Consider the following 14,025-nt stretch of genomic DNA (forward strand, 5'->3'; position numbering starts at 1 on the left):
CAACGCTATGTCCTATGAGCTTTAATTGATCAGGAAGCCATTTTGGTCAAAAACACAAATGAATCCTCAGAGTGAAGAAGGAAGAGAAAGATGAGAGAGAACAGGAGAGAAGAAGAGGGAGAAGCACAGGCATCAGAAAGAAGCAGGAGGATGTATGAAGAAAGAAGGACAGAAAAGAGAGAGAGAGAAAGAGAGTAAGGCTGAGAGAGAAAGAGAGTAAGGCTGAGAGAGAGAGAGAGTAAGGCAGAGAGAGAGAGAGAGAGAGTAAGGCGGAGAGAGAGAGAGAGTAAGGCAGAGAGAGAGAGAGAGAGTAAGGCGGAGAGAGAGAGAGTAAGGCAGAGAGAGAGAGAGTAAGGCAGAGAGAGAGAGTAAGGCAGAAAGAGAGAGAAAGGCGGAGAGAGAGAGAGAGTGTAAGGCGGAGAGAGAGAGAGAGTGTAAGGCGGAGAGAGAGAGTAAGGCAGAGAGAGAGAGGGAGAGAGAGAGAGTAAAGCAGAGAGAGAGAGAGTAAGGCAGAGAGAGAGAGAGAGAGTAAGGCAGAGAGAGAGAGAGAGAAAGGCGGAGAGAGAGAGAGAGAGTAAGGCAGAGAGAGAGAGAGAGAGAGAGAGTAAGGCAGAGAGGGAGAGAGAGAGAGAGAGTAAGGCGGAGAGAGAGAGAGAGTAAGGCAGAGAGAGAGAGAGAGAGTAAGGCAGAGAGAGAGAGAGAGAGAGAGAGAAAGGCGGAGAGAGAGAAAGAGTGTAAGGCGGAGAGAGAGAGAGAGAGAGTAAGGCGGAGAGAGAGAGAGAAAGGCGGAGAGAGAGAGAGAAAGGCGGGGAGAGAGAGGGAGAGAGAGAGAGAGAGTAAGGCGGAGAGAGAGAGAGAGAGAGTGTAAGGCGGAGAGAGAGAGAGAAAGGCGGGGAGAGAGAGTTACATTTTGTCTGCTGTCCATGCCGACGGGGTGCATATCTGAGTAGCGCTGCTGCATCCCCGGGTCAGCATAGAAGCTGCTCAGCTGTGGGGGAACTGGAGGTAAGGACTGGGGCTGCTGCTGATGCTAGGAGGGTGGAGAACAAAGTGGTTAATAACAGATACACAACCATCTGTTCCAATCTGATCACTCTCAAACTTCACTTCTGCACTAATTGAGGCCCCCTCTAAGATCGGAGGGTGAATATGGAAATGGCTCCATCTATACTTCTTGTAGGGTTACATTACATTTTAAATCTGAGAGAGTGAGTCAACCAGGGCAGACGGGAAGAGAGACAAGGATGCAAACTGGCGAGGGCCCAAAAAGTTGACATGGAAACATGGGAAAATTCTGTGTAAACTGCAAGGAAATGTGCTTATGTTCAGAGAGGGGTTGTCACGTTACCAACACTTTACTAACGATGTGATACAAGGTACAATGTCACAATCCCGTTTTTTTATACGTTCTGCATGTGTACGACACAAAAACCTGTCCCTGATATTCACACCTCTACTCAATACAACACATTGAATTTAACTTCACACGGTTTACTGTATAATAGATAAAGCTACTGTTCATATCCAAAGGCCTAGCTGTGATTGGGCAGGAGGGAATAGAAATGCATAATCTGCATTTTCATTGAAGCAATAAGGAGGAAAACACACTATATGAAACCATAATTAGCCTACTCGTCAGACAACTGTACACAAATAGCCAACACTCTCCCTCACACACACACACTCTCCCTCCCTCCCTCCCTCACACACACTCTCCCTCCCTCCCTCCCTCACACACAACCTCTCTCACACACACACACACACAGCTCCCAAAAGTTAGGCACCAAACTGAATTTAAGGAACACCAGAAAAATATACAGATGTTTTATTTCGATATAGATTAGAATGACATTGATTAGGCATCCTACCTTTGAAGCGTCTCTTTGACTAGGCTGTCTGTCCTATGCATAGCCAAGTTACCAGGTTGTTAGCTATCTAGGTAACATGACTAAACAAGCTTGTTTGTTATCAAACAAAAAACTAACGGCGCACGAGTAGTTTAAAAACGGCCCGCGACATGGTTTATGGAATTATATAAAATGCGCATCAACTCGTGGTAGAAAGGGAAGATTATCTCCGGTAATATCGGGCATAACTTTTGAGTGGTTTGGTCTAGAGACACACGGTTTTCAGCGATGTAAAGGCGCAGGCGTGACTGTCACTGTGCTCCGTTCTTCCTCTATGGCAGTGGCACTCAGAGGCTGCGTGACAGCGAAGCCTAGTCAGACTGGACTGTGCTCTTGTTCTTGTTCTTACAGGCGGAATTAAAAGATACGTGTATCTACATCGCTCCAATAATAACATGTAACAGAAGCCTCATCACTGTCTGCACACCCCAGATCGTCATCACGGCTAAATTACATTTTAAAATTGACGGAGATGCGGATGGCGAGAAGCAGATGAGAAGGCGAATGTGCAAATTTCTCTCCGCCCGCTCTTTCTGCACATCTCCATCCGCTTTAAAATGGAATTTAGCCGTGATGCTAATGGCTGGTTAGGTGATGCAGCTGATCACACAAGCTGTCACACATGATAATGGATGAAGCACTATGGCATATCTGACATCACGCTCTGAACTCGGTTTGATATTCTCATTGTAGGAAGCGCAGGGAAGCATTCTGTGCTTAGTCAATGATTTCGATATGAGAAACATACACCCCCCCACCAACATTTTATTTTCTTCGGATCTACGCAGATTACCCATTTTGAAATCAAAACGGCGAATATCGCCGAAAAGTGACGAGTCCCTGAGAGAGACAATGATCAAATTGGAACCAAACCCTGGAAGAACTCAAATCGAGGTCTAAGATGTCACTGGGTAAGGGCCACCAGGATCACGTTCAGTGGGGAGACAAATCTTTTCTTCAGTTTCACTTCATGTCTACTGAATGTGACCCCAGGTGTCTGTGGAGGCTAGGTGAGGCTCACCGATTGGTTGGCCAGCTGAGGTAAGGTCTGAATGCGCTGGGCGTTCCATTTGAAGGGCATGTTGGGGTTATACACGGCCTCCACTAGGACCCTGTCGCCCACCTGGGGGGTCTTCCCTTTCACTGCACTGTGGAGACAACACCCATTATTCACCCACTTGGAAATGCTTTAGAAACTGCAATATATGGAGACTTGAAAAATACATTTCTGCTTTAGAATAATGGTACACAAATCAGGGATGCGACCAGCAAAATATAGAAAACCCATGGAAAAAAGGTACTGGTCCGATGTAATAAGACACTTGATGTAAAACATCTAGCTAAGTCTTCTGTGGCCCAATCCCAAATGGACTCCTAGACCCTATGCACTTGTGGAGATCTGAGAGGGCTTGGGCTAGAGAGGCAGAGACTGGACACTTACCTGAGCTGGAAGAAGACGTCCTCGTCCACAAAGCCAAAGGTGTCGTGAAGCTTGTTGACCACGCCAGTGAAGACGCGCTGCTTCTGGGGCTGGCTCTGCTGCTGGCTCTGCTGCTGGCTCTGCTGCTGGTGGCTGGAGCGAGGCGTGGGATAGGACACGGTGATCTGGGCTGTCTGCTGGGGGTTGGACAGAGAGAGGCTGGTGGGGAGAGCCACGGGGGGCTGGGGAGGAGGAGGAAAGTTATAGGTCAGCAACTTCATCCTACTCCTACCTTCTCTATTAGTCCTAAATGTGTGGATTGTATCAAGCCTAGGGTTGCAAAACTCTGGTAACTTTCCCAAATTGTTTCGATTTTCCGACAACCTGGTTGGAGGATTCCTGGAATCAGGAGGGAATAGGCAGAAAAGCTGGAATCTTCCAGCCAGGATTTCTGGTAGACCTTGGAATTTTGGGAAAGTAACTGGAATTTTGTAACCCTAATCAAGCCCACTAAATTCAAAACATGTGTATCTAACTGCTGGAAGTGTCTATACGGAGCAGATCATGTTATTTGGGATTTATTGGAATCAAATGTCCTCATTTACCAGAGGTGTTGATTATTACTCTGTCTCATTGTGGCCATACACGTCACATTGTATTTGGCTGTATGCTATGAAGAAGGTTAAAAACTGAAACTTGTATAGGTAAAGTGATAAGGCGGGAATGCCTACCGGGAATTTGTTTTCACCACTCCAGTTCTTTCAACATCAGCGCAGGCGGCAGAAAAGGAGACAAGGCCGCGTTAGGATGTAATCACAATTCTTTCCCCAATATCTTTGGGTTGTATTGTACCGCATGCTTCCAAAATCACCACCTCCGTATAACCAGAGAGCTCTTGGAATTTTCATGACAAAATGGCATCTTCTTAGACCTATTATGTTGGACTAAATAATTATCCTCAAGACAAGCTGACTTCAGTTGCATTACTTTAGCTAAAAGGTTATTTAAATGTACCAGAAACTAGTTTGTTCCTAATTATCCTACCTGTGAAATCAGCGCTTGCTGGGGCTGGGGGAGCTGTGGAGAGTGACAAGAGGAGAGAGGAGAGAGAGACAGAGGAGAGAGGGTGAGAGACAGAGGAGAGAGGGTGAGAAACAGAGGAGAGAGGGTGAGAGACAGAGGAGAGAGGGTGAGAGACAGAGGAGGGAGGGTGAGAGAAGTAGAGAAGTTAATACTGACAGTGTCTGTAGAAGAGTACATTCCACACACCAGCACCAAGCATAAATGGCCTTGTGATTTGACTGTGCTGCGTCTGTGAACTGCTGCTGCTTACCCCGTACAAGTCTGTGTGTTGTTGATGTTGCTAAAGAGACGGGGTACACAAACACGTAGAAATTGCAATAAGTCTTTCATTGAGTCAATAGTACAGTGTTGATTGATACATATCATGAGTATGGCCTTTCTCAAATCAAGGCGATTCAGAGTTGTCTGTGTGAGTTGCAAACAACAATAATTTACCCCGTATGAGTCTGTATGTTGTTGTTGTTGCTAAAGAGATGGGGTACACAAACACGTAGAAATTTCAATAAGTCTTTCATTGAGTCAACAGTAGTGTTGATTTATACATATCATGAGTATGGCCTTTCTCAAATCATGGCGATTCAGAGTTGTCTGTGAGTTGCAAACATCAATCATTTACCCTGTACGAGTCTGTATGTTGTTGTTGTTGTTGTTGCTGAAGAGACGGGGTACACAAACACGTAGAAATTGCAATAAGTCTTTCATTGAGTCAACAATACATTTGTTGATTGATACATATCATGAGTATGGCCTTTCTCAAATCTAGGCGATTCAGAGTTGTCTGTGTGATTTGTAAATATCAATAATTTACCCCGTATGAGTCTGTATGTTGTTGATGTTGCTGAAGAGATGGGGTACACAAACACGTAGAAATTGCAATAAGTCTTTCATTGAGTCAACAATACATTTGTTGATTGATGCATACAGTGCATTCGTAAAGTATTCAGACCCCTTGACTTTTTCCACATTTTGTTACGTTACAGCCTTATTCTAAAATGGATTAAATAAATAAATCTCAATCTAAACAATACCCCATAATGACTAAGCGGAAACAAGTTTTTAGAAATATTTGCAAATGTATTAAAAATAAACAGAAATACCTTATTTACATAAGTATTCAGACCCTTTGCTATGAGACTCGAAATTGAGCTCAGGTGCATCCTGTTTCCATTGATCATCCTTGAGATGTTTCTACAACTTGATTGGAGTCCACCTGTGGTAAATTCAATTGATTGGACATGATTTGGAAAGGCACACACCTGTCAATATACAAGTTGACAGTGCATGTCAGAGCAAAAACCAAGCCATGAGGTCGAAGGAATTGTCCGTAGAGCTCCGAGAAAGGATTGTGTCGAGGCACAGATCTGGGGAAGAGTACCAAAAAATTTATCCAGCATTGAAGGTCCCCAAGAACACAGTGGCCTCCATCACTTAAATGGAAAAGGGTGGAATCGCCAAGACTCTTCCTAGAGCTGGCCGCTTGGCCAAACTGAGCAATTGGCGGAGAAGGGCCTTGGGAGGTGACCAAGAACCCGATGGTCACTGACAGAGCTCCAGAGTTCCTCTGTGGAGATCGGAGAACCTTCCAGAAAGACAAACATCTCTGCAGAACTCCACCAATCAGACCTTTATGATAGAGTGGCCAGACGGAAGCCACTCCTCAGTAAAAGGCAGATGACAGCCCACTTGGAGTTTGCCAAAAAGCACCCAAAGGACTCTCAGCCCATGAGAAACAAGATTCTCTGGTCTGATGAAACCAAGATTGAACGCTTTGGTCTGAATGCCAAGCATCACGTCTGGAGGAAACCTGGCACCATCCCTACGGTGATGCATGGTGGTGGCAGCATCATGCTGTAGGGATGTTTTTCAGAGGCAGGGACTGGGAGACTAGTCAGGATCGAGGGAAAGATGAACGGAGCAAAGTACAGAGAGATCCTTGATGAAAACCTGCTCCAGAGCACTCAGGACCTCAGACTTGGGCGAAGGTTCACCTTCCAACAGGACAACGACCCTAAGCACACAGCCAAGACAACGCAGGAGTGGCTTCGGGACAAGTCTCTGAATGTCCTTGAGTGGCCCAGCCAGAGCCCGGACTTGAACCCGATCGAACATCTCTGGATAGACCTGAAAATAGCTGTGCAGCGACGCTCCCCATTCAACATGACAGCGCTTGAGAGGATCTGCAGAGAAAAATGGGAGAAACTCCCCAAATACAGGTGTGCCAAGCTTGTAGTGTCATACCCAAGAAGACTCAAGGGTGTAATCACTGCCAAAGGTGCTTCAACAAAGTACTGAGTAAAGGGTCTGAATACTTATGTAAATGTGATATTTCCGTTTTTTTATTTGTAATACATTTGCAACATTTTATAAAAAACTGTTTTTGCTTTGTCATTATGGGGTATTGTGTGTAGATTTATGCATTTTAGAATAAGGCTGTAACGTAACGAAATGTGGAAAAAGTGAAGGGGTCTGAATATTTTCCGAATGCGTTGATTGATACATAATGAGTATGGCCTTTCTCAAATCAAGGCGATTCAGAGTTGTCTGTGAGTTGCAAACATCAATAATTTACCCCGTATGAGTCTGTATGTTGTTGATGTTGCTGAAGAGACAGGGTACACAAACACGTAGAAATTGCAATAAGTATTTCATTGAGTAAACAGTACAGTTGATTGATACATATGAGCATATGGCCAAAATATCATATCACTGGAATGTTCTTCTTTTTGACTGTTTGACAGTTTGATGTTTTCAGAATAATAAAAGTTCTAAATATGCATTATGGGTAATACAGACCTGACAATGACACTAAAATACACAGATGCGATAAAATATATATTGGCACCGTTGCACCATTCACAATTTCTTCTCAAATAAGTTAAGAATTTGAAAAAATAAAGTTAACTGTACAGGACCAAGAAAAGAAAATCTACAGAAATTTAGATTTTTCACTTCAAAGTAAAAAAAATGTTTTTGACGGTTTGACTGGTAATATATCTCACCTGTGGTAAATTGCAGGTTCCTACAGGTAGAGCTGGGCGATATGTCCAAAATATCATATCACTATATTCTTTGTATTTTTGACGGTATTTTATGTATTTGATGTTTCTTAATTCTAAGTAGTTTTAATGGTCTTTCTCCATTCTGATTGCTTTAAAATGTTTAACCAAAATGCAACCAAATTGTTATATGTTTTCTTGTAACTGTCCAGTCCTGTCCTGTCTAGCTGTCCCTACCAGTACCTGTTGAATGTCTTGTACGTCTATATGTCTTGTTTTGCAGGTTGCTGTTGTTTTGTTTTTCTTTGTTTTACTCCGACTCGCATCAGGTTAATAGGTTTGGGTAGGTTAAGCAAGGGTAGCGGGTGGTCAGTGGTGGAGATGACAACTGAGTGGTTTTGTGCACCGCCCTATGGGACTCCCGGGTCACTGACAGTTATGACACCGCCTGGGATCGAAACCGGGTCTGTAGTGACGCCTCAAGCACTGCGATGCAGTGCCTTAGACCGCTGAGCCACTCGGGAGGCCCTTTATGAGAATAATTATTATCATCTTTGACTGTATTATCAGCTTCAGTTGCAGTTCTTACTTTCACCACTAGGGGTGGCTTTCCGGGGGTATATCTGGCAAGCTTGCCCTCCCGAAGTTGTTGAATTGTTGTGCTAGAAAGTTAGACAGCAGTTCGCAGCTGTTACAAGTTTCTTACTGGCGATAAAAACGGATGATTAACATAAATTTTTTGAGTGATTAGGTAAAGTAAAAATCCAAACCGGTCTGAATGAATACCGGTATATCGGGTTTTCTTTTACAGTTTGCCGCCCCAGCCCTACATGACTTTGAACTTTCTCAAATCAAGGCGATTCAGAGTTGTCTGTGTGAGTTGCACATCAATAATTTACCCCCGTATGAGTCTGTATGTTGCTGATGAGACGGGGTACACACGCAGAAATTGCAATAAGTGGGGCCTCCCGAGTGGCGCAGCGGTCTGAGGCATCACTACAGACCCGGGTTCGATCCCAGGCTGTCACAGCCGGCCGTGACCTGGAGACCCATGAGGCGCCGCACAATTGGCCCAGCGTCTGTCGGGTTAGGGGAGGGTTTGGCCGGCCTAGGATGTCCTTGTCCCATCGCGCTCTAGCGACTCCTTGTGGCGGGCCGGGCGCCTGCAAGCTGACTTCGGTCGCCAGTTGTACAGTGTTTCCTCCGACACATTGGTGTGGCTGGCTTCCGGGTTAAGCGAGCAGTGTGTCAAGAAGCAGTGCGGCTTGGCAGGGTCGTGTTTCAGAGGACGCATGGCTCTTGACCTTTGCCTCTCCCGAGTCCGTACGGGAGTTACAGTGATGGGAAAAGATTGTAACTACCAATTGGATATCACAAAAGGGGGTAAAAGTACAAACAAAAAAGTACTATAATAATTTGCAATAAGTACACTATATATACGCTAAAGTATGTGGACACCCCTTCAAATTAGTGGATTTGGCTATTTCAGCCACACCCGTTACTGGCAGGTATATAAAATCGAGCACAATCTCCATAGACAAACACTGGTAGTAGAATGGCCTTACTGAAGAGCTCAACGTGGCATCATCATAGGATGCCACCTTTCCAAAAAGTCTGTTTGTAAAATGTCTGCCCTGCTAGAGCTGCCCCAGTCAACTGTAAGTGTTGTTATTTTGAAGTGGAAACGTCTAGGAGCAACAACGTCTCAGCCGCGAAGTGGTAGGCCACACAAGCTAACAGGATGGGACCGCTGAGTGCTGAAACGCGTAAAAATCATATGTCCTCGGTTGCAACACTCACTACCGAGTTCCAAACTGCCTCTGGAAGCAACGTCCGCACAATAAATGTTCGTCGGGAGCTTCATGAAATAAGATCACCTTGCACAATGCCAAGCATCGGCTGGAGTGGTGTAAAGCTCGCCGCCATTGGACTCTGGAGCAATGGAAACGCGTTCTCTGGTGTGATGAATCACTCTTCACCATCTGGCAGTCCGACGGACTAATCTGGGTTTGGCGGATGCCAGGAGAATGCTACCTGCCCCAATGCATAGTGCCAACTGTACATTTTGGTGGAGGAGGACTAATGGTCTGGGGCTGTTTTTCATGGTTCGGCCTAGGCCCCTAAATTACAGTGAAGGGAAATCTAAATGCTACAGCATACAATGACATTCTAGACGATTCTGTGCTTCCAACTTTGTGTTAACTGTTTGGGGACGGCCCTTTCCTGTTTCAGCATGACAATGCCCCCGTGCACAAAGCGAGGTCCATACAGAAATGGTTTGTCGAGGTCGGTGTGGAAGAACTTGATTGGCCTGCACAGAGCCCTGACCTCAACCCCATCAAACACCTTTGGGATGAATTGGAACACCGACTGCGAGCCAGGCCTAATCGCCCAACATCAGTGGCAGAATGGAAGCAAGTCCCCGCAGCAATGTTCCAACACCTAGTGGAAAGCCTTCCCAGAAGAGTGGAGGCTATTATAGCAGCAAAGGGGGGAAGAACTCCATATTAATGCCCATGATTTTGGAATGAGATGTTCGACGAGCAGGTGTCCACATACTTTTGGTCACGTAGTGTATTTAATTGCGTAAACAATATATTTGTTGATTGATACATATCAAGCGACCAGCATTAGCAAGGTCTTTTTCATGATAAGTGGGTGATTCAGAGATGTACATCAATAATTTGCACCAAAAAAATTATATAACATATAAGACAAATACTACATTGGACGAGGTCAAAGAGAATAAGAGGGAAAACTGTGCAGCAGCGTCTAGCATCTAACAAATCTGATTTGACAAACAGTGAGGCAAATGTATTTTACTTAAGTGAAACCCATTGAGTGAGTGGTCTACCTTACGTGATATGAACTGGCTGCTCTGGGTTAGAACACACAGCGTTCTTAAAGTTCTGACACTCTGCCAGTTTTGCTGACGAGCTCTAATTCATTTACAATCCAAGCAACAAAAACATGTAACAAACTACCAAGCAACAGAGCACTACACCAGATAAGACCCAGTGGCATTCTCAAAGCCTTTAAAACAGTACCAATGTCCACCACAGAACATCACATTACATTACTGACTCCATGACAGGGAAACAGAATATTTTGTACAACTAAAAAGGCAAGATGTGATCATTAGGACAGAGATTGATGAAATTAGGAATTCTGGATTGATTGTCATATGACATCTTCCTCCAACTATAGCCATTAGGGGCAAAACTCAAAACGCACATTAGATCAATAGCTTCTAAGTGCAACTTCATCCTACTCAACCTAGAACAGGATATTTCACGTGGTGTATTGGCAATGTGTCTCACCTGATGGGTTACATTGTAGAGCTGCTGAGGAGGCGGCTGCTGCTGTGGAGGAGGTTGTTGCTGTTGCTGCTGATACTGCTGCAGGGCCGAGTTGATTTGAGACTGAAACAATAGGAGAGACGAGCCAGAGAGAGAAAAAGTTAAATGACAGGGGAGGCAGGTAGCCTAGCGGTTAAGGGAGTTAGGCCAGTAACCGAAAGGTCGCTGGTTCGAATCCCTGAGTCGACTTGGTGCAAAATCTGTCTGTCCCCTTGAGCAAAGCACTAAACCTTAACTGCTCCTGTAAGAAGCTCTGGATAAGATTGGCTGCTAAAAGACAAAAATGTAAATGTAAAATGTTGATGCTCTGTCTGGATAGACAGACTCAAGCGCGTAAGGTACGACTCAGATGTTAGTTTGAGGCAGGTGATACGTCGACAAAGATACTAGCTAGTCGAAATGTGTCATCTTTTTCTTTTGAATGAAATTTCAGGAAATGGCCCTTGGTCATTGAGTTCTGTTGCGGTTTATATGAGTGATGTCACTTTGAAGGGAAGACTATTTACTGAACAGTTAAAGTGACTTCATGCTCAACTAGAGACAAGTGAAGAAAAAAGGGGTATTTTTCTCAGCATCTAAAGAAAGTGGTCTGTCTGATGGTGGGGGGATTTTATAAGTTGAATCATTTCATTACTCACTCACAAATCAGAACAGGTTTTCCAACAACACAGCTTCTTCAAGTCTAGTGAGGTATGGCCTCTCACCAAGCTCTGTAACTGTGGTTCCCAAACCAGTTTGTCTGACCCAAATAATGTTTCTCATTGGGAATGTTTCTTCAGTAAACAACATTTTAAAAACTTTAAGTGAAATTAGCCGTGACCAACCAATGGGGAATCTCCCCACCATTTTGGAGACTATGGGTTGTGTTCACTTGGCACGAAACTGGAGTTACTACCTGAGCTTATACAATAACAACAAATATTATCATATTCTGTTTGAGAACGTTTAGCTACATTGTGCCTAACTGAACACTGCCCTGCTGATCCTAGTGTAGCTCACCTGTTGCAGTGCTGCAGCTGCGGCGGCTGCAGCTTGCTGCTGCAGGGCTGAAGTCTGCTGGGACAACTGGTAGTTAGCGGCAGCCGACTGGGAGTTGAGGGAGGCTGCAGCCATGGCTGACTGCTGGGAGTACATAGAGGGAGACGCACCCAAGAGAGATGGCTGCTGCACACCTAGAGCTGCAGGGGAGAGTGGGGTGTGGAATAGAATAATTCCGAAAGAGGATGGAGTGAGGAGGTAGGGCAAGCGAGAGGAATGGAGAGATAGAAAGACGGGTAGAACGAGAAACAAGAGGAAAAAATGGCAGGAGAGAGAAATAAAAAGTACAGTACTTTTAACATCGTTGAATGTCTAGTTGACCACTGAATCCCCTCCATCACAAACTTTGCCAAACAGATCCGAGACGCAGTTTCCTTCAAGCACTGTACCCTCAACCCCTTTAATTTTATCCCACCAATGAGCACAGAGTATAAAATAAAATACAGTTATCCAGCAAAGTGTCATACTCACAGTGTAGGCTGTTGAGGTCCAGGGACTGTCCTGAGTGGCTGGGCTGGGACACCACTGTGGCAGCAAACTGGGCCGCCCACGGAGGGTTCTTCTGACCCCCAAACTGGGCCATGAGTCAATGCTCGAGTTTAGGTGTATTGACGGAACCAATTTAAGTTTATATTCTGTCAATACAACAGGAAATGGGCCTGTTAATATAAGGATTCTTCATTTGACATTTACCTTTGCTTTGAACACAAACATTGACAGCTAGCAACAAAAACAAACAATACCAGGAGAAGATTGTTACAGATTTACTTGCAGCTAATACAATACTTAACTAGCAACACATAACCACGCAGCCAACGTTAGCATGGCTAATATAACGTTACCTCCTTGGCTAAAACGACAACAACGTTAGGCCTCCTGACAGCTTCCTCTAATCAGCAGGATAGTAATGGGACTGGCAACAACAGAATGGGTAAACAAGCAATTCGTAAAAATAAAAACTTTAGATGTTGGCAAATGTCGCTAGAAACTACTGTTAGTTGGCCAGCTAACCGTAACTAAGTTAGCCCTATAAATAGTACGCCAAATTCATGATATTACTTTTTTTTATGATTAGAAAGCATTAGACTTAATGAACTTGGCGAGCTAGCTCTAGTTTAGATCCCTGTAGACTTGAATAAACGTACTTCACTTGTTGCTAACGTGAGTTAACTATGTTAGTTAATGCATTCGCTAGACACTTGCAGAAATTAACTAACGTCAACTATAAATAGCTATAGGCTAGCGAACATGTTTACTTTGGCTGGGTTAACTTGCTAACGGAGATAAATAGTTAGCTAGGTACCTAACTTGCTAACTAGATGGCTAGTTAACTATAATGACGACTCAAGGGTTTTGTTTTCAAAACAACAATGACTAACGTCGTTAGCTAACTAATGCATTTGTTAGACACTTGCCGATATTAGATAACGTTAGCTACCTGTTAGCCTTTAGCTATAAATAGCCACAGGCTAGCTAACAACATGTTTACTTTGGCTGGGTTGGCTTGTTAACGGAAATACATTTTTAACTTAGCTAGCTACCTAGCTATAATGATGACTCGTGGGTTTTGTTTTCAAAGCAACGTTGACCAACGTCGCTAGCTTGATATAACGAGGCCTAAGCTAAGCAAGGCAACACACACGATGCTGCCTGAAATGTTAGCAAACAGCAAGGCTGATGGAAATTCAAATTTTGCACCAATAATTGCATTCTGCAATAAGGAAACCATCCGAACTGTATCTGTAAATGTAAAGTTCTAATGGCATTAACGTTACCGAAACAAATTGTCCTCACTGCTTTACCTCTGTCCTGCTCTGTTCACTGGCGGAGATAGATCCAAAACTGTCACTGCGCACGCGTGCTCCATACGGGTACTTTTTTTCATATCAGAGAAACTGTATATAATGATGAGATGTTCTTGTGTCCCCCCTAAAAATGGGAGCCGTTGTCCCAATTATCACTATATTCCCGCGTGGACACAATTTAACGAGTGGACTCTCTCGCTTCGCTTCTTCCTCTCTGGTCATATGTGCAGGTGTAGGGGTCATTTACGGTCACGGTAACAAGGTTCATCATAGACCCGTGCCTAAACACGAACAATGAAAAGCTTGAAATATCACTGCTGCTCTGTTGCAACTTGGAGAAAATATTAAATACAGTGTGTGATAATATACTGTGTGAGAAATAATATATGGAAAATATTGCATAATATACAGTGCCTG

The 14,025-nt window shown here is 44.2% G+C and overlaps 1 protein-coding gene across 4 annotated transcripts in view; it reads right to left on the reverse strand.

Annotated features, from left to right (window-relative positions):
* LOC311110844 (cell division cycle and apoptosis regulator protein 1-like) overlaps nt 1-13,631 on the reverse strand; it is a 31,050-nt gene extending 17,419 nt beyond the window's left edge. Inside the window, exons 1-14 of one of the 4 annotated variants that reach the window (XM_084153434.1) lie at nt 13,606-13,631; nt 12,275-12,438; nt 11,765-11,943; nt 10,727-10,828; nt 6,980-7,009; nt 5,219-5,248; nt 5,027-5,062; nt 4,846-4,875; nt 4,661-4,690; nt 4,372-4,404; nt 4,059-4,085; nt 3,349-3,569; nt 2,929-3,055; nt 908-1,030 (exon numbers count right to left, since the gene is read on the reverse strand). In XM_084153434.1, coding sequence (XP_084009560.1) covers nt 908-1,030; nt 2,929-3,055; nt 3,349-3,569; nt 4,059-4,085; nt 4,372-4,404; nt 4,661-4,690; nt 4,846-4,875; nt 5,027-5,062; nt 5,219-5,248; nt 6,980-7,009; nt 10,727-10,828; nt 11,765-11,943; nt 12,275-12,386 — 1,080 coding nt within the window. In that variant the 5' untranslated portion in view covers nt 12,387-12,438; nt 13,606-13,631. Of the gene's footprint in view, nt 1-907; nt 1,031-2,928; nt 3,056-3,348; nt 3,570-4,058; nt 4,086-4,371; nt 4,405-4,660; nt 4,691-4,845; nt 4,876-5,026; nt 5,063-5,218; nt 5,249-6,979; nt 7,010-10,726; nt 10,829-11,764; nt 11,944-12,274; nt 12,439-13,578 lie in introns of all 4 variants that reach the window. The other 3 variants (XM_084153433.1, XM_084153435.1, XM_084153436.1) reach the window with 3 other exon arrangements.
* Between the last annotated feature and the right edge of the window lie 394 nt (nt 13,632-14,025).

Source organism: Coregonus lavaretus, assembly GCF_964263955.1.
Source record: "Coregonus lavaretus genome assembly, chromosome: 36".
NCBI lineage: Eukaryota > Metazoa > Chordata > Actinopteri > Salmoniformes > Salmonidae > Coregonus > Coregonus lavaretus.